General features: G+C 45.3%; 11 protein-coding genes across 11 annotated transcripts; 7 read left to right on the forward strand and 4 right to left on the reverse strand. All coding sequences in view use genetic code 12, as the record gives it.

The window, feature by feature from the left end:
• Nucleotides 1-499: 499 nt before the first annotated feature.
• LODBEIA_P34410 (uncharacterized protein) lies at nt 500-1,654 on the forward strand (the record flags this gene model as incomplete). Its single annotated transcript, XM_066973552.1, has 1 exon — nt 500-1,654. The coding sequence occupies one exon, from the start codon at nt 500-502 to the stop codon at nt 1,652-1,654; it is 1,155 nt and encodes a 384-aa protein (XP_066830379.1).
• A 684-nt stretch (nt 1,655-2,338) lies between these two features.
• On the forward strand, nt 2,339-3,610 carry LODBEIA_P34420 (uncharacterized protein; the record flags this gene model as incomplete). Its single annotated transcript, XM_066973553.1, has 1 exon — nt 2,339-3,610. One exon carries the CDS (start codon nt 2,339-2,341, stop codon nt 3,608-3,610), a length of 1,272 nt encoding a protein of 423 aa, XP_066830380.1.
• A 1,218-nt stretch (nt 3,611-4,828) lies between these two features.
• LODBEIA_P34430 (uncharacterized protein) lies at nt 4,829-5,956 on the forward strand (the record flags this gene model as incomplete). Its single annotated transcript, XM_066973554.1, has 1 exon — nt 4,829-5,956. One exon carries the CDS (start codon nt 4,829-4,831, stop codon nt 5,954-5,956), a length of 1,128 nt encoding a protein of 375 aa, XP_066830381.1.
• A 1,309-nt stretch (nt 5,957-7,265) lies between these two features.
• On the forward strand, nt 7,266-8,468 carry LODBEIA_P34440 (uncharacterized protein; the record flags this gene model as incomplete). Its single annotated transcript, XM_066973555.1, has 1 exon — nt 7,266-8,468. One exon carries the CDS (start codon nt 7,266-7,268, stop codon nt 8,466-8,468), a length of 1,203 nt encoding a protein of 400 aa, XP_066830382.1.
• A 473-nt stretch (nt 8,469-8,941) lies between these two features.
• Nucleotides 8,942-11,164, reverse strand: LODBEIA_P34450 (uncharacterized protein; the record flags this gene model as incomplete). Its single annotated transcript, XM_066973556.1, has 1 exon — nt 8,942-11,164. The coding sequence occupies one exon, from the start codon at nt 11,162-11,164 to the stop codon at nt 8,942-8,944; it is 2,223 nt and encodes a 740-aa protein (XP_066830383.1).
• Nucleotides 11,165-11,565: 401 nt separating this feature from the next.
• LODBEIA_P34460 (uncharacterized protein) lies at nt 11,566-12,869 on the reverse strand (the record flags this gene model as incomplete). The annotated part of the gene is made up of 2 exons (XM_066973557.1): nt 11,566-12,737; nt 12,854-12,869. 2 exons carry the CDS (start codon nt 12,867-12,869, stop codon nt 11,566-11,568), a joined length of 1,188 nt encoding a protein of 395 aa, XP_066830384.1.
• An 860-nt stretch (nt 12,870-13,729) lies between these two features.
• Nucleotides 13,730-14,227, reverse strand: LODBEIA_P34470 (60S ribosomal protein uL11; the record flags this gene model as incomplete). The annotated part of the gene is made up of 1 exon (XM_066973558.1): nt 13,730-14,227. One exon carries the CDS (start codon nt 14,225-14,227, stop codon nt 13,730-13,732), a length of 498 nt encoding a protein of 165 aa, XP_066830385.1.
• Nucleotides 14,228-14,603: 376 nt separating this feature from the next.
• On the reverse strand, nt 14,604-16,082 carry LODBEIA_P34480 (uncharacterized protein; the record flags this gene model as incomplete). The annotated part of the gene is made up of 1 exon (XM_066973559.1): nt 14,604-16,082. One exon carries the CDS (start codon nt 16,080-16,082, stop codon nt 14,604-14,606), a length of 1,479 nt encoding a protein of 492 aa, XP_066830386.1.
• Nucleotides 16,083-17,309: 1,227 nt separating this feature from the next.
• LODBEIA_P34490 (uncharacterized protein) lies at nt 17,310-18,183 on the forward strand (the record flags this gene model as incomplete). Its single annotated transcript, XM_066973560.1, has 2 exons — nt 17,310-17,312; nt 17,383-18,183. 2 exons carry the CDS (start codon nt 17,310-17,312, stop codon nt 18,181-18,183), a joined length of 804 nt encoding a protein of 267 aa, XP_066830387.1.
• A 1,172-nt stretch (nt 18,184-19,355) lies between these two features.
• On the forward strand, nt 19,356-20,510 carry LODBEIA_P34500 (uncharacterized protein; the record flags this gene model as incomplete). Its single annotated transcript, XM_066973562.1, has 1 exon — nt 19,356-20,510. The coding sequence occupies one exon, from the start codon at nt 19,356-19,358 to the stop codon at nt 20,508-20,510; it is 1,155 nt and encodes a 384-aa protein (XP_066830388.1).
• A 366-nt stretch (nt 20,511-20,876) lies between these two features.
• On the forward strand, nt 20,877-24,683 carry LODBEIA_P34510 (uncharacterized protein; the record flags this gene model as incomplete). Its single annotated transcript, XM_066973563.1, has 1 exon — nt 20,877-24,683. The coding sequence occupies one exon, from the start codon at nt 20,877-20,879 to the stop codon at nt 24,681-24,683; it is 3,807 nt and encodes a 1,268-aa protein (XP_066830389.1).
• Between the last annotated feature and the right edge of the window lie 41 nt (nt 24,684-24,724).

Consider the following 24,724-nt stretch of genomic DNA (forward strand, 5'->3'; position numbering starts at 1 on the left):
ACATGAGGGGAGTGGAAGATATTTATAAAGTTTGCGCGCAAAGATGGCGCGAGGAGAGGTTTAGCTAATGCTAAGGCTCAGATGAAGCATGGGCTTAGGAGCTAAAACGAAGGAGAATTTTTGAAAGCGATGAAGGGGCAAATATTTAGGTCATATTATTTTTATCGGCACGTTTGTATTACTACTAATAATGTTAACTATTAGCTTTGAGCAGAAAAGATTTTTAAGATAATGGTGTTGGGAGGGGCGGGGGGCCTTTGAGGGCATTGCGAGAGCGTTTGTCTCTGTTGAACCTGGACTCTTGCGGTGGGCATCGCAAAGGTGAAGCTGCGGAGTTGACACCGGATTAATTTTTTTTTTTTAATTTTTCATTTATTTTCTTACATTTTGCTCTTTTTGATCGAACAGCGCACGAGAGAGATATCTGATCCCAACTCTTAGACGAGATCTCCATCTTACTTCCCAAACACAACCGCAAGAGGGGACAATCAAACAAAAGATGGCAAAGAAGCGCTCGTACAAGCCGGTGTTTACAGGGCTAGCACTCTGTCTAACAGTGCTATACTTCTTCACCAGTTACCAACGAAAACAGCAATACAAAAGAGACTACCACCTCCCGAAAAACCAACTCCTTCGCGAATTGGAATCCAACAAGGACTGGAAAACCCAGGGGCTCAATTTCCAACCATCACTAGATACATTGACACCCACACGATGGGCCACGTCGCTAGAAAGCCAGCTCGCGTTGGCATTTCCCTACGATGCACTGGCGCAGTTCCCGCGCACCATCTGGCAAACATGGAAAGTAGCACTCGACGACCCCGCTTTCCCCAAACGATACACCAATTACCAGCGCACTTGGGACGATCACAACCCCGAGTACAAACATTACGTGATACCAGACGAGCAATGCGATTATCTCGTTGACGAACTATTCCGTTCAACGTGTCCCGACGTGGCGCGCGCTTATCAACTACTCCCCAAATCCATCATGAAGGCCGATTTCTTCCGATACTTGATCTTGTTCGCGCGCGGTGGAGTCTACTCCGATATCGACACCGTGAATCTCAAACCCGTGGATACGTGGGTTAGCAATTGGGAGCACTATCTTGGAAGAGAGCAGCGAGCGGGGATCGTAGTTGGCATCGAGGCCGATCCAGACCGGCCCGATTGGCACGAGTGGTACGCGCGCCGCATCCAGTTTTGCCAATGGAGCATCCAGCTGAAGCGCGGCCATCCGCTTCTCCTCCGCTTGATCGCCAAGATCACTGAATTGACGCTCGAGCGAGATAAGCGGGGCACGTTGCATAAGGTGATGGGCAAGGACTCGGGTGGGGATATCATGGAGTGGACGGGGCCGGGCATTTTCACTGACGCCGTGTTCGACTATATCAACTCCTTGTTGCTGCTGCTGCCGATGATGATGATGAATGAGCATGAGGGGGTGAGAGGGAGGAAAGTCAAGGAGGAAGTGGTGGATTGGAAGTTGTTCACGGGCATGACTAAACCGATTGCGATTGACGACGTGTTGATCTTGCCTATTACTGCGTTCAGTCCCGATGTGAATCAGATGGGCGCAAAGGATTCCAACGATGAGCAGGCGTTGGTCAAACATGTGTTTTCCGGAAGCTGGAAAGATGATAACAAGGTGTAACTAGAGAAAAGTTGGAGATTCGGCTACTCTTGGGGAAAAAAAGATGAATGATTCTAGCTGGAGAGCTCATGGCTCTGGAGGTGTAGAATGTTACGTTTCACGTTCGCTTCGAACAAGACGATTGTGTGTAGAGGAGTACAGAATGTGGCCATTGCTCAAACTAGAATTCGGTATAATTTGGTGCGCGGGGCAGAAATCCACACGGTAAAGATAGAATGGAACGGTTCCTTTTTTTTTCCGTGCGCCACGAATTCCGGCGCGAGGTGGCCGAAAGTTATCGGGGAACTTCTGTAATTGGGGGCATGTAGGCAATTGGGATGATGACAGATTTAATTCCAAGACAACAGCGTCCATGCGAGAGGGAGCTTCTGGGTAAAACGTTGAATATTTAACTCATGCTGCTTCATGATGCTACTCGAATCCCGACAAAAAATATAAAAAAGAACCAGAAGTCTCGAGGCGGGATTGGGGGGAAGTATCGTGGCCGTTTCTTATCGGGGGATGAAAAATTACGTAGGTCTTGATACAGCAATAGATAAGCAAACATAATAGATTTTTCACTGATCGGTTTCCCCCTTCCACCCCCCACAACACACACAAACAAAGACACAGACGAATATATATATATATATACAAGTTTCCAATTTCCTCTATAATGCCAGAGGTTTACAATTTTAACCAAGGATGCCGGTAGAACCAATCAGATACGTGACCAAAGTCGATCTCACCAAGCCAGGTGACGAACAGCCGCAAGTGCACAACAGATGGCACCCCGACGTGCCCTTTTCTGAAACTATCACCCCTGGTGAGATTGTCAAAGTCGAGTGCTTGGATTGGACGGGGAACCAAATCAAAAACTCCGATAGTGCAGATGACATTTTAAACGTTGATCTTTCGCGAATCCACTACTTATCGGGCCCCTTCAACATTGAAGGCGCCGCACCAGGGGACGTCATCTGTGTCGAGATCCACGATGTCCAGCCGTTGGAGAGACAACCGTGGGGCTACTGCGGTGTGTTCCACAAGCTGAACGGGGGCGGGTTCTTGGACAGGTTCTACCCCGAGGCCGCCAAGGCCATTTTCGATTTCGCGGGCATCCAAGCCACGTCGAGACACTTGCCCCACGTGAAATTCACCGGCTTGATCCATCCGGGGATCATAGGCACGGCGCCATCGCAGGAGGTCTTGGATGAGTGGAACAGCAGAGAAACGGGGTTGATCAAGCAGATTCAACATTTGCACGATACTGCCGTGGCGCAACCTCCACTTGAAACCAACGCGCATCCGGGTTCAGCCACCGGTGATGTTGCTGCCAAGATCGCTAGGGAGGGAGCACGCACCATACCTGGTAGGCCCGAGAACGGGGGCAACTGCGACATCAAGAACTTGACGCGCGGGTCCAAGTGCTATTTCCCCGTTCACGTCCCGGGGGCTAAACTATCGCTCGGTGATTTGCATTTCTCACAAGGCGACGGTGAAATCTCATTCTGCGGCGCCATTGAAATGGCGGGTGTAATCACCATCAGCGTCTCCGTGATCAAGAACGGCATCGATAAGTTATCGCTCAAGTCGCCCATTTTCATGCCTGGTGATTTGCAAGTCCATTACGGGCCTTCAAGATACGTTACCTTTGAAGGCTTTTCCGTCGATGAAGATGGGCAACAGCAGTATTTGTGCGCCACCACGGCGTATAGACAAGCGTGTATCCGCGCGATTGAGTACTTGCGGAGATTCGGGTACAATGATTACCAGATTTACTTGCTCTTGTCGAGTGCCCCCGTCGAGGGCCACATTGCTGGTATCGTTGACGTGCCTAATGCGTGTACGACGTTGGGGGTGCCTTTGGACATTTTTGACTTTGATGCTTCGCCCGAGGCAGAGGTTGCAAAATTGGATATGGGCAATTGCGCTTTGGTCAAGGGTTCCTCGCATCCCGTCACCTACGAGTTTAAATAAACCAAATCGTTTATTTTCCGAGGGGGGAGGGGGGAAATGCAGCTAAGAGTAGCAACCAAAACCCGTCTATATTGTATTGTCAAGACAAGTTCCGCCGTGTGCGCCTACTTCAAACTTCGTATCGGGAGTTTTATTAGTATACTCTCTCATCAATACGACCTAGATTGAAATCTACGTATTTACGGCGCTTGACGGTTGACGCCGAAGATCTCGGTTGTCGAATATATGGTCGCTACTTTTACGAGCTCTATATATGCTGGGGTGGCTACCGCCATTCCCATTTACAGCAGATCTGAGATTTTGCAGCAGATCTGTCGTATCTCTTGCTAGCAAATCTCTCCCGCACTTTTGCAGACACCACGGCCAACGTTCCATTCAAGCTGTAAGCCTTATAGAAAGACAATAGCCGCGAGAATCGAGATGTCCTGAAGTAGGGACCAGGGGTCCAGCATTTATACGGAGGTGTTTGGAGAACGAGGTGGCTGTCGTTCTAGCCCCGTCGTCGTATAAAATGCTGCTTGCTAAATGCTGGTGCGCGTGTCGTATCTGGAGGAGGGTTTATCTGCGGCTTGTCGATTGCCTGAAAAAGGACACCAGGAAAGTTATACGACAGAGACAAATCTCCAGCTGCTTCGTATAGAGAGAGAGAAAAAAACACCACCACCTACACCGCACACACCACCGCCATTCGCGAGCCACTCGCGTTGGGCACTCCCAAGGGCCTGCACATATCGCCCGCCGCGAGAACAAGCTGGAAGCAAAACAAACAGTGAATGAAAAAAATTATCAGAGGGAGAGGGCGCGGATGGGCCGGTGCGCTGGAGAGGCCCACCCCGTCCAGCAAAATACGCCCACACACGCCCACCAGCACACGCCAGCGCACACGGCCACCGCGACACGGGCACGGGCACGAGCAAGGACTCGGCTAATTTTCTTTTTTTTTTTTTTTTTTGTTTTTTGTTTTTCTTTCAAATTTTCAAATTTTATCACATCCAGTTACGATATGTTGCAGTAGTTAGTAGTGGTGATATATATTTACCACTTCAAATCCCTTCTTCTCCCCTTTTCTTCCTGCTTTCTGCTTTTTTTTTCTTAGCTGCTTTCTCTAGCTTCCGAGTCCCACTTTTCAACAGAGTCTACTTTTCAATTCCCAGATTCAACTCCAACTTTAACTTCAACCCCTTGAGAAAAAACACAAAAGAACATTCTTTTTGCATTATGGCGCCAGTTCAATTAGCGGAGAAAGATTTCGAAAGAGACGAAAAATTCACAAAGGCATTGCATGGAGAGTCCTACAAAAAGACCGGTTTATCGGCATTGATGGCCAAGTCCAAGGACGCCTCGTCGGTGGCCAGCGAAGGCTACTTCAAACACTGGGACGGCGGTGTGACTCAAGACGACGAGAAAAAGAGATTGAGCGATTACTCGCAATTGACCCACCACTACTACAACTTGGTCACTGACTTTTACGAGTATGGCTGGGGCTCTAGTTTCCATTTCTCGCGTTACTACAAGGGTGAAGCGTTTAGACAAGCCACCGCGAGACACGAGCACTATTTGGCGTACAAGATGAACTTGGACGAAAACATGAAGGTGCTCGATGTTGGATGCGGTGTCGGTGGACCCGGTAGAGAAATCACGAGATTCACCAACTGTGAAATTGTCGGTTTGAACAATAACGACTACCAGATTGAAAGAGCCAACTATTACGCCAAGAAATACAAGTTGGACCACAAGTTATCGTACGTCAAGGGTGACTTTATGCAAATGGACTTTGCCCCGGAAACTTTCGACGCTGTGTATGCCATCGAAGCAACCGTGCATGCGCCAGTATTAGAAGGGGTCTACTCGGAAATCTACAAGGTGTTGAAGCCAGGCGGAGTTTTCGGCGTCTACGAGTGGGTCATGACCGACGCCTACGATGAAAACAACGAAGAACACAGAAAGATCGCCTATGGTATCGAAGTCGGCGATGGTATCCCCAAGATGTACAAGCGCGAAGTTGCCGAACAAGCGTTGAAAAACGTGGGTTTCCAAATTGAATACGAAAGCGACTTGGCTGACGTCGACGACGATATCCCTTGGTACTACCCCTTAGCGGGCGAATTGAAGCACTGCCAAAGCTTAGGCGACTTGTATACTGTGTTCAGAACTTCGAGATTGGGAAGACTCATCACCACTGAGGCTGTGGGGTTGATGGAGAAATTGGGCATTGCGCCAAAAGGTTCCAAACAAGTCACGTTTGCTTTGGAAGACGCTGCTGTGAACTTGGTCGAGGGTGGCCGTAAAAAGTTGTTTACCCCTATGATGTTGTACATTGCTAGAAAACCCGAGGAGAAAATATAGAGCTAGTGTGTGGTGTTAGTTGTGATTTTCACGAATCATTTGTTCTTGTTTGTCCGTATTTATGATTTTAATTGCATACGCTTAGCATTTTGAAACAAAGGCGGTGTTACTTTGGCTGCAAAAGCCGCTTCTCGGATGCCTGCTTTTTTTTTTCCTCCTATTTTTTCGCAACCAAGTGCCCAAATTGATAGCTCTTGTTTTCCACTGTCTAGACTCAGATTTCACACTAGTATAGCTCGAAGCTTCTGTTTTGATCAATTTTCACTGCGTTGGATATACTGATCAAAATCGCCTTTTTGTCTAGTCCATTGGCTTTAGTTGCAACTTAAATTTGCCGGCTTTTAGGAAGTTTTGTCCAAGTTTAGTACCAAAATCACTTCACTTCTTTAGAACACGGGTAGGATCTTTTTTTTTCTTTTTTTCAAAAACATACTCAAGGACTTGGTTTTGCAGTCAACACTACTGTATTAGAAAGACCTCAAGAGACAAAGAGGAAGAAACGGGAACCGAGATGCGTCACTACTGCTAGGACCACCGATTCAACCTATTTGAGTTTTGATAACAGCGGCTTTCGAGCTTTGCCCATGGAAGGCTGAGCAAATAAGCGGCACAGTCATATGATTACAAACAATACACTCTTTCTTCGCCGGGCATCCTTTTTCCTTCTTTTTTATTGTTTTGTTTTTATTTTGCCCCTCCCCCCCCTTCTTTTGGTTATCAATGAAAAAGTCAAAGGGGTGGTGTCAAGCGTCTCTCTCTCCCTCTTTTTGATTGCTGCGAAATTCTTTCTTGGTTTCCAGCGGGTTGCTTTTGCACCCAGTTGTGACATTCTCCGACGCAATTCCTCACAAAAATTCAAGTCACCACACAGCAATATTCCCGACGAAGCATGGCATCGAGCGGCCCCTTCTTGAAAATGTGAAAAATTAAAAAAGCAAAGCATATAGAGATAAGAAGCACCATGTCTTTGGGGCCAGTCACCAAACAATAAAACACGACAGGGTCATTTGGCAAGTGTATAATCGTGGGTTGCGTAGTTCCCACGGTTGTATGCAGGAACCTCCAATACAACATTTGGCAATCTTATAACCAAGAAGATGAAGCTAAATTTCTACACCTTTGGAAACCGCTGATGAAAACGTCATGTTTTAGTTGCTGCTGATCACCAATAATTTTAAACGGGAGAACCTAGTTATAAAAAGGCGGTGATAAAACACCTCCCTTTTCCCTCCCCCTTCTCGTTCTAGCTCTTATTCTCGACAAGGCACTCAATTGACCTCTTTTCTCAATCAAACACAACTCCAAGGCCATGGCACCATTGGAGAACCCCAACTTGGAAGGGTACCACATTGCCCGTCAAATGTGGATGATGTACTACAACCCCAAAGCTGGCACATACATAGCCAAGCAAAAATGCAGCGGATGCTACAACGACGACAAGTTTGTCATTTGGGCCGTCTCGGTCGCAGATCAAGCCATTGTCGACGCTGCAAGAATCTACCCCGAGTTCAAACCCTTGATCCAGCCCGCTATTGCCATCTACCAGAAATACAAGAATAAAACCTACAAGGGCTACACTGCTGCTGAAAACAGCGGCAACGACAAGGATATCTACTACGATGACGATGCCCAAGTGTGCAGCTCGATGATCACGGCGTACGAAGTCACTGGCGACAAAACTTATTTGGACCAAGGCCGGGAGTTGGTGAGATTCTTGATGGGCGGCTGGAACGATAACCCGCTGGCTGTCACCAAGGGTGGCATGCACTGGCACGTGAGCAAGACATTGTTGAACTCGTGCACCACTGCCGAAGTAGCCAAATGCTGCTTGCAGATCTCGAAATTCATCCCTGATGAAGCTCGGATTTACGTTGATTTCGCCGCTAAGTGCATCGACTGGCAGATTAAAGTGTTGCAGGACCCAGAGGACAAGTTGATCCGGGATGGTGTCGGTGAAGATAGTCATAACGTCGATGATGCCAAGTGGTCCTATAACACGGGCACCACCTTGTCTGCCGCGTCGGAATTGTACCACATCACCAAGGACCAGAAATGGTTAAAGATCGCCAACGAGTTAGCTGAGGCTGCAATCAACCCAAACTCTTTCTTTTACGATCGTGATTTCCCCAATGAAAAGAGATACTGGAGGGACTCATCGTATTTCGTCCAGTTGTTGATCGAGGGTTTAGCGGACTACTTGCTTTATGTAGCGGAAGACGTGCCACAGGGCGTGGCGCAACGGATCCACGACGAAGTGAGAAGACACTTGATTATATTCTACGAGTTTATGAAGGATCCCAAAGATGGCGGATACATCCAAAGTTTCGAGCCTCATAATACCTACAAGGAAGTTTACGACCAGAAATATCACCAATGGTTCGGCGAGGGCAAGGGCTGGGGGTTGAAGGATGAAGATAAGGATGGCGCGGGACATCCACAAAAGTGTCTTATGGGTATGGGTGCTGCTGCTAGAGTGTTTTTCCAAGGTGCCAGAATTGTCCCCAAAATCTAGACTTTTTTTATAACTCGTAACAAGTAATCATAATAGTAATAATAATCATAATATCGCAGTTTCTGTAATCTGATGCTGGTTTAGAGCCTCTGGGAGCACATTTCTGGCAAAGTTAAAGATCTTGGGATTTTCCGCTTTTTTGCAGCAGTGGTACTAGATAATTTGTCCGAAACGGAGAATATGCGGCGTCACTCACGTGCATTTCTTGCGCCGCACAAGAGCTAATACCCTGCACGTGACGGTGAATTAGGTCCACGGTTGGTCACCTCCAGATGACAACTTATCAAACTCCCCCTGATGCCAGCTGGTTTATAACTTGAAGATTACTGACGTACTCCTCGTTGTCTGATTTAGTCATACAGGCAGACAAGTAAAAGAAATTGCGTTTTTGTTAAAAAAAAAAAAAGAGCATCATCAATCCACTTTCAATGCTTCTATTCTACATTAGAATTGACTGTTTATGTACGTATAAATTAAACTCTAAATTTTGGCAAGTTGAATGCGGGAGTTGTAGGCAATGCAAAATAAGGTCTTTCAACAACGACCAATCCGTTAGTGCCAAAACTGGCAACTTTCAAAATTGGCCTGTACTTCTCCGTGATCCAAAACAGCAGTTGTTGTTGCTGATGCTGTTGCTTCTTTTCAGGCGAATCGTCGTTCATGTCTTCATCTTGTCCCCCTTCTTCTTCTCCTTCTTCGATAATCTGTTTCTTCATCTTGTCAACTTCACTTTGCTTCAAACTGTATTCTAATTGCTGGGCATCAGCCAGGTTACCGTTACTATCATCACCGCCAGTGATGGTCAAACCATTCCTGTTTCTTTTCCTGTTCTTGGTGTTGATGTTCTTGTGCAATTCACTTATAGGCACGTTTTTCAGCATGTCGAAATAGCACAACCACGTTGTGCCATAAATCCAAGCTTTGGAATCTTTACAGAATAGTCCCTGCGGCTTATCTTCCAAATTGGTGAATCGCTTCGGGAGAAACTCGCTATTACGTCTTGTCCAATTGGTGAGCAACTGAGCCGACTTGGCAATGTTGAACTCGTAAAGCTTATTTTCATCAGTCAACACGAGCAACTTCTCATTGCCGTGGCATGCTATAAGGTGTGGATATGCAGACATTGTTTTCGTCAAAATATAAGCCTCTTCACCTCCTAGAGGGTATATTTCAATCGAGCCATTGGTTCTCGAAATGACAATCTGCAGCGAGTCGGGCGTACATGTCAAGTGATTGATGCAATTTTGGTGAGGCACCGATGCATTCGATTCTGCTTCGATCAACTCAATTTCCTCGTCCAAGTTAACTTTACTCTCGGATAGGTCAATCGTAAACATGTATAGCTCCTCTTCGGGAGTCAACACCAAGAGCTTGTAATCTTGAAGTAATTTGACAATCTTGGCTCCGGAAATCAACGAGTCGAAATTTGAGTCCCTGATTTTCTCAATTGCATACTTTTCCGAGGCCTGTTCCACCAACTCAAACACTTTGACCGAAGTCATTCGCGATACCGCCAAGATGTTTCCCTTTAAATCCACACTGGTGATATTTTCATCATCCGATAAGGTCAACTTGGCAATAAGCTTATGTTTCCCAGACTGCAAGATTATCCACACTTTTACTGTTTGGTCCTGCCACATGGCAATCATTCTAGACTCTTCATCCACAACAACATTACTTTGCTGTTGGTCCAACAACAACTTTTTATAGTTGCCGTCATGGAACTGCTCTATGCTTTGCACAATTATACTTCTTTCAACTCCTCCGCTCACCAAAATATTCAAGTTCTTGCTCTCGTATATAGCAAGCGACCTAATATCGTTTGAATGCAAAAGCCTGTTTTGGCTATGCACCCACTTTGAGCTGTTTTTAGTCTTGAGCAAATCAAACTGATGAATCTTTCGATCTATACCAGCAGTAAAAAACTTGTCCTCCTTGGAATTGGCCACGATGCAAAGTACATCAGCATCATGGATTTTCAAACTTTGAATCAAGGTGAAAAATTTCAAGTCCCAAATTTTGACGTGACCAGTTGAGTCTCCGGTGATTAACTGCTGCTTATCACTCAAGACTTGCACTGACCACACCAACGTGCTTTCAGTCCTGGATTTATCGACCCTCATTGTCGATAGTATTCTTCCTTTTGTTTCTTCGCAGTAGCTCCAAACTCGAATCCTCCCGTCGGCACACCCGCCAATGATTTGTCCATCCTTGTTCCACTCGAGGCTCAAGACTCTCGCATCTTGTCTTTGGCATATAATGTCGTATTCTAGCGACCCCAACCCGCCTGAAATGTCAACGACCACAACCGATCCATCGTCGCATCCAACAGCCAACTTGTCCCCCGATGCACTATTTGCAACACTCCAAATGACACCAGCGTTACAGTCGTAATTAACCAATGGCTGGCCCTTGACCAAATCCCACTCGGTGATATAAGTAGACCCACCTATGGAAAAGAGTCTTGCTCCAACCCAGCGTAATCCTTCAACTGATCTCCCCTTTGAGCCAGCGAGTGTCAACTCGTGGGTCCAGTTATTCCTGGGGTTCCAGATTTCAATCTGGCCGTTGGATCGGCCCACTGCCAAACGCAAATCTTTCGGTGCGGGTCCAGCTAGACTCGGCGCCGAGGAGAATGCTAGCGAGGTTATCGTGTGCGGCGTATAGTCGACAAAGCGACAACGATGAATCTCCATCCTATGGTTCCCGTGTGTGTGTTGTATATCCGAGTGTGTTTGTCCGGGTTTGAAAATTTGGTTCTAAAATTGGTCCTAGACTCTCATCGCGCACTCATCTCTACCGTACTGGCGATACCCACACACTGTGTCTACATACAAAAAATCTTCACCAAAAGAGACAGAGCCACGACGCTCCAGCTACCAACGCCAATTTGCAGCAATTACCGTCTTGATCAACATTCCTCTGTTTCAAGGGTCACACCAGGGGCCACTCGAAAGGTACTGCCCCTTTCAGTTAGAGAGTAATATCCTACAACAACGGTCCCTGCTCTATCGTCCAAGTTATTCTTCCAATTGTTTGTAGTGTGGTTAATTTTCTCTTGCTCTCCTTCTTCTCCCCCCGCAGTGTTAATACCTACCTAGACAAAGCCAACAAAGCTATTTATAAAGTTCAACAATCTGATAAACCATTTGTTTTCATCGGTGTTTAACACCATATTGATGATGAGTTCCTTCTTCTCCTTACCGTTATTATTTGCGTGTCTAACCACCGTGTTTTTCACGACCACATTCTTCTTAATACACCAAACAAGAAACAAAATCGCCACCAAGCTAACAGCAAAATTCTTTAAAAACTTCAATAAATTAATCCCCACAATCTTTAAAATGCGGAGCAATTTCCGCTTCATAATCTCAACGTCATCCAATTCAGCTTCGGACCCATTTTCGTCACCTTTGTCTTCACCCTTACCGCCTCTTGGCTCGGCATGTTGTTGGCTTTCTCTCCGACTATTGACAAACTCCCGAGTGAGCTTATTGATGATCGAGTTCACGTCGCTTTGCCAATTCTTGAAATCCTCAATAACGTTCGTGGTGCCAGCTCTAGCCGAGAGAGAAGCAATCGAACCAGGCCCACCAAATCCAGCAGTGTGCGAAGTCACCTCTACTCCTTCCTGCACCAGTGGCTGATGGTGCAATCTCTGTTGATTAACGTATTCATTCAACGACAACTGCGTATTCCTCCGCGAATGTGAATAAATATTCCCCAACGCACCGCCAATACTACCAGCACCAGCACCAGCACCACCGTGACGGCTAGCAGTGCCGGTAATGCTGGGAGTCCTGTTCGAAAATCTATCAGCCTGGCTGAAACTGGGCGATCTCGAGGGCAATTGCATACCATGCCCGCGGTTCTGGTTGTGATCATCCTCGTCATCGTCATCAGATACAGGTAAATCCTTAATTTGCTCCCAAAGATATTCCAATTCATTGAGCAACTCTCTAGCTTCCAACGTGCCACTAGCATATACTCGCATTGTATCTATCAAAAACAGAATGTATCTCTTCTTGGCTTCGACTTTCGGTAAACCTTCTTCGCGTTTCCAAGCATCCCATTTCTTCTTGGCCCCTTCGTCTTCGGGAGTAAAACCCACGGGACGTGGCACTATGCCCTTAACGTCTCCTTCTGTGGCTTGCTTGTACAAGCCGTATAGTTTAACCCTGTTTTCCGCGGGTGGTCGTGGTAGGGAGCCATAGTTTGAGCGTGAGGATAAGGCCTTGATGGTTGAGATTGCCTTGACAAACACTCGATCTAGATTGGATTCCTCTAGTTAGTATGTGACGATTGGGAAAGACCGACAAAAGAGTCTATCCATATTACTCCAACATTTTTCTTCCTTTTCTTTTGCTTTAAACAATATGACATACCAACGCTATCTGACATTGGGGATTGATGCTGGTGCTATGTGAGAAGTGTGTGTGTGGGGGGGTTAAAGTGGAAGGATAGAGGTGGCAAGAGAGGTTGACGGCTGTGTGTTGAACTAAGAATTACCTGTGATATGAAGGCTGTTGCTCGTTAAATTGTTGATTGGTTTTCTAACACATTACGCTCTCCGTAGCCTCTCGCTTTGTTTACTGATCAACACCACCAACAACAACTACAAATAATACCATACAATTAGTCCCGAAATTGGATTAGATCGTTTCATCTATATGTGCTGGAGAGTTGGGGAAGTGGACCGCACAGTCGATTTCGGATTAACCATTGTTAAAGACAGACGTAAAAAGAGCTGCTGTGAACTCTTTTCGATAGAGTAAGAGATGTAGAGGAAAAAAATTAGAGGCAGAGACTTAGAGAAAGGACAGATCGCCCACGAGGGGCAAAGGGAGTGAACGTCTTGAGTCCCTTGAGATTTTTGAGTTTCTTTGAGTTTCTTTGAGTTTCTTCTCCTGGTGTTGCTGGAAATGTGAGCTAATGAAATGGACCAATCATACCCATAGAAGCATACGATACAACGGTGAGTAGTCAGCTCGTGAATAATCAATTTAGTTTGCACCAAAATAGGAACCAAATATGGAACATATATCTGAATATGATCTGGCACCAGAGTGTTGGCAAACATCCTTTCTTGTTCTCTTTGAAACTCTCTTTATCTCTCATGTTTCTCAATTCTATTCATCCCCCATTCTTGATCCAAGTAATACAACAACAACGAAAAAAAAAACACTTCTATCAGTAATATCGTTAAATATCAATTAGACCCCTATTAAAAACACATGAAATATTTGTACAGAATGAAACGTTTACTTGGCAGGTACGTCAATTTCTCCAGCATTTATAGCGTCAATGATATCGTGAGGGTTCTTACCATCAACACGGCATCCAACAGATTGAGCAGTACCCAAGATCTCCTTGGCTACTGAAGCCAAGTTCTTACCAAAGGACTTTTCTTGCATCTTTCTGGCGATTTCGTAGATTTCGTCCAATGGAATGTTACCAGAGTGCTTAACGTTCTTCTCCTTCTTTCTGTCTCTAACTGGTTCTTTCAAGGCAGTGATGACCAAAGATGAAGCGGATGGCACGACGGAGGCAGTGGCTTGTCTGTTTTGGATTCTTAACTGAACGGTAACTTTGATACCTTTGAAATCCTTGGTGGCCTTGGCAATATCTTCACCAACCTTCTTTGGTGACAAACCTAATGGACCAATCTTTGGTGCCAATGCGGATGAAGCACCAACTTCACCACCGACGGCTCTCAAGTAAAGGAATTTGACTTCGGATGGGTCGAACTTTGGAGGCATGCTTGTCTATTTGTGGGTGTGGATATAGCAAGGGCTAACTCTATCAAAAGACGGGTAACACTCCTTTGATGATGGGATTTTGAATTTTCACCACACGCACAGAGTCTCTGGTACTGTGGGCTTTTTTTTTTCCTCCCTCACTCTCTCTGTCACGTGCACACTATTAACAGCAACTTTGTGCGGCAGAGCCTAAAAGATCCAAACTGCAGTACTTAAAGAGTAAAATAAAAGTTAGGGCTCTAGCCCTTAGGTCTCGTGATCCGTACACATTCTAATCCTAGTCTAAACTAAACTACCATCATCATCATCATCATCATCACCACCACCACCACCACCGTGCAATCCCCCCCCCCCTCGTCTCCACCTCCATATGATGTTAGAGGTAGCCACCGGGGATTTCGGTTGCAATGGTAGAGTCCTCATATAGTGAACTTTCTTGATTCTCTGCAGCCGTAGCCAACTGCCTCAACATGATAGCAGGATGTTTACCCAACTCTTGCAACTCTTTGAATATAACCACGGGCTTCTCGGCTAGCTTCAATATTCGTTCCTTGTCGCCATAGCATATAACCAAGACGTATCTAGACCAGTCGTCTCTTGGAATATGATGCCTCTTCATGGCCAGTTGTAGGATTTTCAAACAGGAGTCATCGGTTGAGGCTCGAAGTTGTTTGAGCGGCTCGTTACCTATCTCGCGTGGTGGATAACTTTGTGCTGCTGGTGCTGTTGGTGCGGGTCCTGTTGCTGCAGATCCTGCGACTGCTGCTGCCGTTGGTCCTGTTGTTGCTTTAGGAACCGATTGCTGATCTGCTGCACCGTGGGCCGAGACGGATAATGGAACAGTGTTTGTTGCTGTTGTTGTTGCTGTTGTTGTTGAAAGCTGGGGTCGACTATATGTCACTTTCGAGGCTGATTCACCAACAGTATTGAGTGACCCGTTTGAGAGCTGGTTATTGTTGATTAGTTGTGGACGAGGATTGCTCGTCGCATCGTGACTCTTTCCCGAGCCCTTGCCAATTCCTACTTTCTGCAATTTGAACTCTGCAGCCTCGGCAAAGTTAGACACCGATTGCGAAATGATCTTGCCTGTTCCCATAGACAACAAGGACCCTGATGAAAACCTGCTTGTGGATGGACTCGGCAAGTTCGACGAAAACCGATTGGTGGTGGTGGTGGAGGTAGTGCCAAGATGGTTCACCGAGTCGACTCCCGATAATCGTTTCTCGTTCTCTTTCTCGTTCGCCTCCGTCTCCTGTTCATAAGTCGAGAACGATGGGGACACGAGAGTAGTGGGCGGTCGTGGGTCCAAAGTTGGTGTCGGGAGCGGTTTTGAGTCCTTGAGCATCCGGATAACTGGAATGAGATCGGTTTTCAATTTATTGAAATTGTCATTGAGTTTCTTTATCTCATTTTGACTGGGACCGCCAACGGGTGAGTTCAAGCGTGTTGCGGTGGAAGCCGTTTTCAAATCCTTATTCATTTTCCGTATCAGATCACTAATCAAAATGGTTGACAAATTGAGTGCCTCAAGTGCGATGTGATTGCTATTTACGTTTGCAACGCTCAACATGTACCCTTGATCCTGGATCGATTGAGGCGGATATTTCCGGTAGTTTTCAGCTATCAAGTCACTTATGCCCTTTTTGATCACTAGTCTGGTTTTCAACGACTTGATTCCAATCTCTCTTAAATGCTCCGTGGTTATATAAGGTAGTAGTAGTCCGTCGATTTTGTTGTCTAGGAATAACGAGCCTGCGTTACGATCTGAATCCTTGATTATCGTATTTATAAAAGTGGCAACCTGCGCCGGGTCCCATTTGAGAAATAACTCGTTGGACTGTAGTTGCATGTTCATCCCCGTTGTATAGTAAGTAATTTTCCCGAGTCACAGTTGAAGCGGTGGAACAAACAAAAATGAAAGAAAAAAAAATGAAAAAAAAAATGAAAAGAAAAGGAAAAAGATAGTAGCTCTGGGTTTGGCTCTGGGTCTGCGGTTTGGGGTCTGGTGATGTTTTGGTGGATAATGTCGGTCGGTGACTCAAGGCGGTGATTAAACTTACTCCTTACTATGTGGAATCTTTCGCTGTGTTTCTTTTCTCAGAACTGCTTTGTTTGTTGGAAAGGCGCGTCTAGATCTTGTGAAGAAACAATATTAGGGGGTAGCCAATTTATTCCGAAACCACAACCCCCTACCACCATCACCATCATCATCACCACCATCACTCTTTGTTCAGCGAAGTCTGTGGTCTGATGAATGGGTCAACCCTAACTTCAAAACTTTTGCCAATCTAATACAAAAGAATGCAATAGCTCTAGTGAGGACTCTGATAAGATTAGACGCACTCGTTGAGTTTAACAGCAAAGTGTTTTGAATTTAAGGGGCCAAAATCTTCTCGGCGTACCCACAACCACCAGTCTCGATATCAAAATTACATCCCCTTCTTACTGGCAAGCTCCCTTCTTTCACCCCCAAAAATAGAATAAGCTCGCTTTTTTGATTAAGAAAGGCTATTTGGGCATCAAGACTTTGGAACTTCAAGCAAAGCAAATTGCGCACCACATCTGCAATTTGCAAAATGAACCAGATTAAAATTACATGCCACACTAATTTTCGACTTATAATCATGGAATTTTGCAATTGCCCAGAGAAACACAAGGTGATTGTGTGGGGGCTTGATTTGACGCCTAGTAAACAAGCTGTGTTTCTCTTATCCTTACCTTTCTCACTTTACTATCCTTTGCATTTTTCATTTTACTCTCCACTTGTCGGTGTCTATACTGTCTTGGGGAAAAGCTGGACAAAATTTCAACAACCGCAGCCACAACTACTGTAGATTCCAGGATGCTTCAATATCGAGCCAAATCGCAACATGCTCTTCTTCACATCATCCTTTCCAAACTAAATTAACATCTACATCAACATCAACATCAAAAATGCTTGCACGTTGAGAAGAAAAAACTCCAGCTGCAACTCCTGCCCCCCAAGGCAAAAAAAGTACCAATTAGATGCAAACGGAGATCTAAGAGTTAGCGACGAAACGGCTGCAGAATTAAACAAGGAGTCACAGCCATATTTACCAGCATGGTTCAGAAAGGAGAAATACGACCCATACATTTTTGTTGAATATGACGACAAGGCTTTGAAAGCAGATTAGAAGTTGCCAAATTTGTTCAAGGGCAATGACGATGAAACAACAACCATCTCGCCAAAGTTGGGCACCGAGATTAAAGGCGTGCAATTATCGGAATTGAACGATGCTGGCAAGGATGAACTTGCGTTACTTGTTTCACAACGAGGGGTATTGGTTTTCAGAGACCAGGACTTTGTTTCCGAGGGGCCCAAATTCTTATCCAATTACGTCAAATACTTCGGAGAAACGCATATCCAGCCCGCATCGGGAGCACCACAGGACCAACGCGACATCCACTCGGTATTGACAGGCGGAACCAGTGACGATTTCTACGCGAAAAAGAATAACTTAGTTCAATGGCATTCAGACGGTAGTGGCGACTTGAACCCCACTGCGATATCCTTCTTGACCGTGACAAATATCCCAGCCACCAACGGAGGAGACACTATTTTCGCCAGCAACATTGAAGCATACGAAAGGTTGTGCCCCTTGTTTAAGCAGAAAATCGAAAATTTGCAAGCCTACCATAGCGCTATTGATCAGGCAAACAAGGCTATTGTGAAAGGAGGTTACGTCAAGAGACACCCTGCGACAAACACTCACCCCGTGGTTAGAACTGCACCCACGGGACGAAAAGTCTTGTGTGTCGATGGTGGGTTCACTAGAAAAATAGTTGGTCTAAAGGATGAAGAATCCAATGCACTACTCAAATTCCACCTTAACCACATCAGCAATGGCCACAACAGCGCGTCACGTGACGTGCAAATGATTGGAGAAGTGGGCGTGGAGCCCCACACAGTTGAGTGCGAGACTTTTGGCAGATAAATAAGGGTTGTTTCGCATACTGCCACTGTCGATTTCCCCAGTAACGACCATAGAGTTGTGATTCGTCTTGCTGCCAAAGGTGAGCGTCCAGTTCATGACTTGAAAGATTTGAATAGACCAGATCAAAATGTCATTTCTGATGGTCCTGAGTACATTGGCAATCACAGGGCCGTATAATTTATTCTGCTAGAATAAAATGGAAGCAAAAGTAAAAGATTGTGCTAGTAGTGATCTCTCTTTCACTTTCACGACAATATCCTTCTTTCCTTTAACTCAAGCGGGTTGTTCGGTATAATCCCCGAACACATAGAGAACACTGATTACATAAGCTAATATTAATATCAAGATAACAGCTATGGCGGAAAGAGAAGAGAGAGCTACAGATCCCGCATCTAGCAGATAGGATACCTAGAAATTTGGGGGGGGGGGGGGGGGGGTTGTCCAACCTGATGTAAAAACTGGCTCTTGGCTCCCTTAACCCCCGTGAGAATTGCAGTTTACAATGGATGTGTGGCTTGCCAATTCTGATGATTATATGTGCAACAGCAAGAATTGTGTGCGTGTGTGTGTGGCTGGACTCTGATTCAACTTGTTTTTTGGGATCAAACCTCCACCCTTGGCAAAACTCACCACGTCCATTTTGGATAGAAAATGGTGCAAACTACGAAATTAAAACATTTTTATCGCAGAACATAGTTTTGAAGACTAATTTGTCCCAATTGATAAACCTGCCGTGGAAAACGAATGGACTAAGCCAACTTTTTTCAATTTTGTTCTTCTTTGTCAATTTTTTTTTGTTCATTCGGGTAAGCCATTGCGTCACCCGTGAAAGATGAAGATATCAAGCTCCACATTGAAAAAAAGCTAAATTATTGAGTGGCAAATAGTTAGAAACCTTGTAATTCATATGATACTCAAATCAAGATTGCCACATCTGTATTATCTTTTATTCAATCCTCCCCCCCCCCCCCAACTTACTTTCCGTAAAGCACGCAAGTGTGGACTTGGATGATTTTTTTTGCTCGCAGTGCATCAAGAAATTTGCAGCCACAATTGCAGCCAATTCGACCAAACCTGGGGCATATTTAATTCCCAATCCAGCTCAACATCTTCAAAACAACTAATCTCTTTTTTTTCAAAAATAACCAACGTTTTCAAAAGAAGATAAAATAATGCCAGCTCGTTATGTTCTAGTCCCATCTGCCATCGTTGGCGGAAGCAAATTAGAAACAGATGCAAAGGGAAAAGTCAAAGTTGCGAATGAAACCGCAGATAAACTCACCGAGGAGTCACTCCTTTACTTGCCAACTTGGAACAAACAGGAAAAGTACGAACCTTACAAGTTTTTGACACACGAAGACAATGCGTTGAAAGCTGACAAGAACTTGCCAAATTTGTTCAAGGGCAATGACTACGAAACAACTAATCTTTCACCCAAATTGGGAACCGAAATCAAAGGTATCCAATTGTCTCAATTGGATGATGCGGGCAAGGACGAAGTTGCATTACTTGCTTCCCAGAGAGGCGTGTTGGTTTTCAGAGACCAGGACTTGATTGCCAAGGGCCCTCAGAACTTGGTTGACTATGTCAAACATTATGGCACACCCCATATCCACCCGACTTCGGGCGCGCCAAAAGAGCAGCCAGATATCCACGTTGTTTTAACTGGTGACACTAAGGAAGACCCCTTTGCCACCAAGAATAATCTCGTGCAATGGCACTCCGACGTCAGTTACGAATTAAACCCCACGGCCATTTCCTTGTTATCTGTGACCAACATCCCCAAGGAAGGGGGCGGCGACACCACTTTTGTCAATGCCGTTGAGGCCTATGAGCGCTTATCCCCCTTGTTCAAGGAGTTGATATCTGACTTGAAAGCCGTCCACAGTGGTGTTGACCAGGCAAACTTGTCGATTGTGAAAGGCGGTGTTGTCAAGAGACATCCAGTTGAAAACATCCACCCCGTGGTTAGAACCACGCCTACGGGACAAAAAGTCTTGTATGTCAACAGTGGATTCACTAGGAAGATAGTTGGGTTAAAGGACGAAGAATCGACTTTTTTGCTCAATTTCTTGTTCAACCATATCCGAAATGGCCACGACTTCCAAATCAGAGTCAATTGGCAACCAAACACGGTGGTGGTTTTCGACAACAGAATTGTTGGCCACGCTGCTATTCTTGACTTTGACACGACTGACCGTAGATTGATCATTCGCTCTGCTGCTAGAGGAGAGCGTCCAGTCCACGATTTGAAAGACTTGAACAAGCCTGATGAAAATCATGTTTATGAAGGTCCAGAGTACATCGGCAACCACAAAGACATATAAAAGAACAAGGAAAGAGATTACAACTATTTATTGAATGGATACTGACTGTTACATTTGAGCCTTGGAATTATACAGTAAATTGTCTTGTAGATCTTGACATGAATGATAACCTCTTTGAACTGCCTCTAGGCACTATGGGTTGCAAAATCTTCATGAGATTTGGCTGCCATATAGAGACCATTCCACACGCGCGAAAATAAAAAATTGTAGTAAACAAAACCCACAATCAAGCTTTACTCCGCGTAAAGCAATAATAAAAAAAAAAACAGAGAATCATTTACAACCAAAGTGATTGAGACATTTCATTCATAGAGAAAGTTGTCGAAAATATAAAGGCCAACATTGAAAGCAATAATTTCGTTAAGCATGGACCGACCGCCAAAACCAACTTTGGAGAGCATTCCGGAGATTGACAACACCAGAGACTTGGGCGTGGCCATGACACACGTCTTTAACGATTGCCAGTTTGAAACATTGGCCCATAGAAAGCTCTTGGTGTTGATGAAGCTGATCTTCCATCGAGCGCATAGCATACACTGTGAAGACTACTTTGGAGTGCGTTTCACACAGTTGGTGAATCATTCCCTCAAATTGAAAAAGGGCGAGCCAACGGCTGATCGAATAGCCAAGTTTGTTGCGCACTTTGTCAGGATCCTAGGTGAAGAAGTTGAAAAGAGCGAAACATGTGAAACTAGTCAAAGGAATGAAAAGGAAGAAACACGTGAAAAGGATGGAGATGAACGGTTTAAAACAGACCGCCTGGCGTCAGGAGACGCTTCCATGAATGAAGATGCCCTCCGCGTCACCCAATTCACAGCGCATTTGATCAAGCATTTGATTCGAGGGATAGACGCAGCAAATAAACTGGTGCGATACCGAGTGACGCAGCTTCTTGCATTGATTACAAAATACATGGGGGACATTGACAAGGAAACGTTTGAGCTTTTATGCGTGTCACTAATGTCACGCCTCAAGGACAAAGAGGTCCCCGTGAGAATGCAGGCGGTGCTCGCGTTGTCGAATTTTCAAAGTTACACCTTGGACTTGGACAGTGGGTTTACAAACGACTCGGAGGTAAAAGATAATATTTGGTTGACTCTGCGGTTGGTGCGATCGCTCATGTATGACGATAGTGCCGAAGTTAGGAGAGCAGCGATGCTAAACTTGCACAAGAGCGTGGACACTATTCCTCATTTGTGGGAAAGAGTCAAGGATGTCAATGCCATTAATCGAAGAATCGTCTACTCGAAAATCACGCCCGAGTTAGGAGGTATGCAAAATATGAGATTTGAGCACAGGCAGTATTTGCTAACCTGGGGGTTGAATGATCGAGATGAACGCGTGTCTCGTGCAGCAATAAACCTATTGTGCTATACGTGGTTAGACTCGTGCGAGGGCAACGTGCTTGAGTTTTTGGATTATTTAAATGTCACTGAGAGCTCAATTGCTGAAAAGGCTATAGGGGTCTTGTTTTCAGAGAGACCCGAGATTGTGCAAAAGCTTAAATTTGATGAAAACTTTTGGAAGGCATTGGACGTGAACAAGTCTTTCCTATGGCGCATGTTCTTTAAACACTGCGAGCAAAACAAGCTTTACGACTTGCTCGATACAAACTTCCCTGATGCATTGGAAATGTCCAACATACTTAAAAAGTACTTGGAGGTTAAGCAAAAGATACGATCAGCTTACGCTCATATGCTTTTGAAAGAAGAGAATCTCCAAAGTGATTTAAACAGCCTCGAGAATGAGCAATTCTTGGTTGAAAGCGAGCACATGAACAGCACTAGAAACCTCGAGAGTGTTCTTCGTCGCATTGCCAGCGCCAAAGAAGCACAGAAGCGTGAGCGGAGTGGCCGCGAGAGGAAAAAGATACGAAAGCAAATAGAAGGTTTGCAAGAGAGTCAAAAGAAGCTCGAGGCAAGACTTGAACAGCTTCCAGCGCTTTTGATCAAGCTCGAGGAATCCAGGCACAGGAAAATTCAAGAGTTTCATGGTGAGCCGGACTATGAGGTCTTTTCCGAAACTCAACGAGATTTCAATTTCTTGGTTAACCAGTTGCTTTTGATTTGTGTGGATTTCGATTTGAGCGACGAAATAGGGCGAAGGGCGATGCTCAACGTGGTGAGGGGTCTGTTGAATGAAAAGTCCTTGGATGATGCAATGATTATTAACTGCCTCAAAATTTTGAAAAAGATTTCTGTCAGCGAAAGAGACTTTGTCGGTATGACCGTTGAGATAATCACTGATATTAGAGATAGTGGTGATGACGTTGCAGCAGAATATTTTGAAAATGAGCTTCAGCTGCATGCGGCAACTCAAAACGACAGCGAGGTAGACGCCGATAGCGACTCGGATGATGATAATCAGAGCCAGGGTCAGAGTCAGAACCAAAACCAGAGCCAGAGCCAGAGCCAAGGCCAAAGCAAGAGCAAGAGCAAAAGCAAAAGCAAGAGGCGTAAAATTCAGCCCAGTATACCCAACGATGAGACTTTATTACGTTGTTTAAACATGACCAAGCATGTGCTTCAGTTGGTGGATGGGAAACTCGAACACTATTTGTCATTAAACTCGCTATACACAGGCGTGGTCAACCACTGCTTGAATCATCCTGAGACGCCACTTTTGTACATGGCCGGGTTGGAGTGCTTGGGGCTATATGCACTTTTGGACGAGAACATTGCAAAAGATGCTCTAATGACATTTTTCAGAGCCATCAAGGTGTGCGGGGTCCAGCTCCAGATGGTTAGTGCAATAGGACTTTTCGACATCTTTTCTGTCTATGGTATCGACATTGTTGAGCCGGAATCGAGGTTGCCGTTTATCAGATTGTTTTACAAGTTGCTACGGTCCGAGTCGCTGGAGGTGCAAGCCACGGTTGCCGAAGGTATCATCAAGTTATTCTTGGCTGATATATTTGAGATCAAGATCAATCTCACCCGCGAAGAAGATGGAATAGTGGGCCAAGGACATGAAGAGGGGGAGGGGGAAGAAGAAGACGAAAACAACCCGGTAAAGGAGATTTTCGTGTCTTTGCTATTGGCATATTTCAGTCTGTCGTCGTCTTCAAACCATGCCATGAGACAAATCTTGGCCTTCTGCATCCCAGTTTATTGTTTCTCCCATCCGAACCACCAACTAGGGTTTGCCTATCTCGGGTCCGACTTGCTATTGCAAGCGATTCAATTGAAGGAGCACCTTCATCTCGGTACTGTTTTACCGCAATTGATTGCATGGAGTGATCCTCGGAATTTGATACAACTTTCGGAGGAAGAAAAGGAAAAGCAACCTAACCAGCTAGTATTAGCGACTCGTTTGCTCGAGATTTTTGTGGTGGAAGAGCTCACGAAAGAAGACAGGCGAGCAATAGTCAATAACGTTTCAAAAGTTTCCGTCTCAGCACAGGTTGATTTGCATTTTATAAGTAATTTACTAGACGAAGTTGAGAAAGTCATTGATCTCGTTGGCACTGGGCAGTTGGAAGAGGCGTTCCAACTTGACAGATTTACGTTGAAAAACCTTCTGCTGTTGAAAGAGACTGTTGAGTCTCAATTAGAAAAGGCCAAGGAAAGAGAAGAAAGGGAGAAGCTCAAGCAAACGAGGTCTAGAAGCGTGTCGTTTGCCCCTGAGGGTGAGGCAGATGAAAGCTTACAAGTTGTGAGAGGAGACATAAAAGTCAAGACGGAACCTGGAGAAGTTCTCGCAAGTGAAGTTCCCCCATCAGATATGGAGAATCCGTCGAGGGCAGAAGAAAGTGGTTTCCCGTTCAAGGGAGGCACTGAAGGTGAACTACTTGTCAATCAAGCTGAAAGACGGCCCAAGGGACGTGTCTATCCGGATGCATCAAACGAGACAGATGCAGAGAAATTGCTTGATCCTGGCAAGGAAGAGGTTGAGAAAAAGGTCGAGGACGCAGATGCAGATGAAGCCGAGTTAACTGAAGGAATTGAAGGTGAGGTAGAGGAGTTGAAAACTATGGTAGAGTCTGCTACGTTAGCACCACCTAGTGGTAGACAGACAAAAGAAGCAGACTTGAGGGAGGAAGAAAAAACGGGGATGGACGTTGGTTCAGACGAGCCATCATCGAGTCCAAAACCTGACTCCGGCCCTGATTCCAGCTCAGACTCAGACTCCGACTCAGATTCCAATTCCGACTCCGAAGTCATCTTCAATTGACCTCTACAACAGGATGCCCCTTTTCTCAAGATACCACCATG

The sequence above is a fragment of the Lodderomyces beijingensis genome (genome assembly GCF_963989305.1).
Source record: "Lodderomyces beijingensis strain CBS 14171 genome assembly, chromosome: 4".
NCBI lineage: Eukaryota > Fungi > Ascomycota > Pichiomycetes > Serinales > Debaryomycetaceae > Lodderomyces > Lodderomyces beijingensis.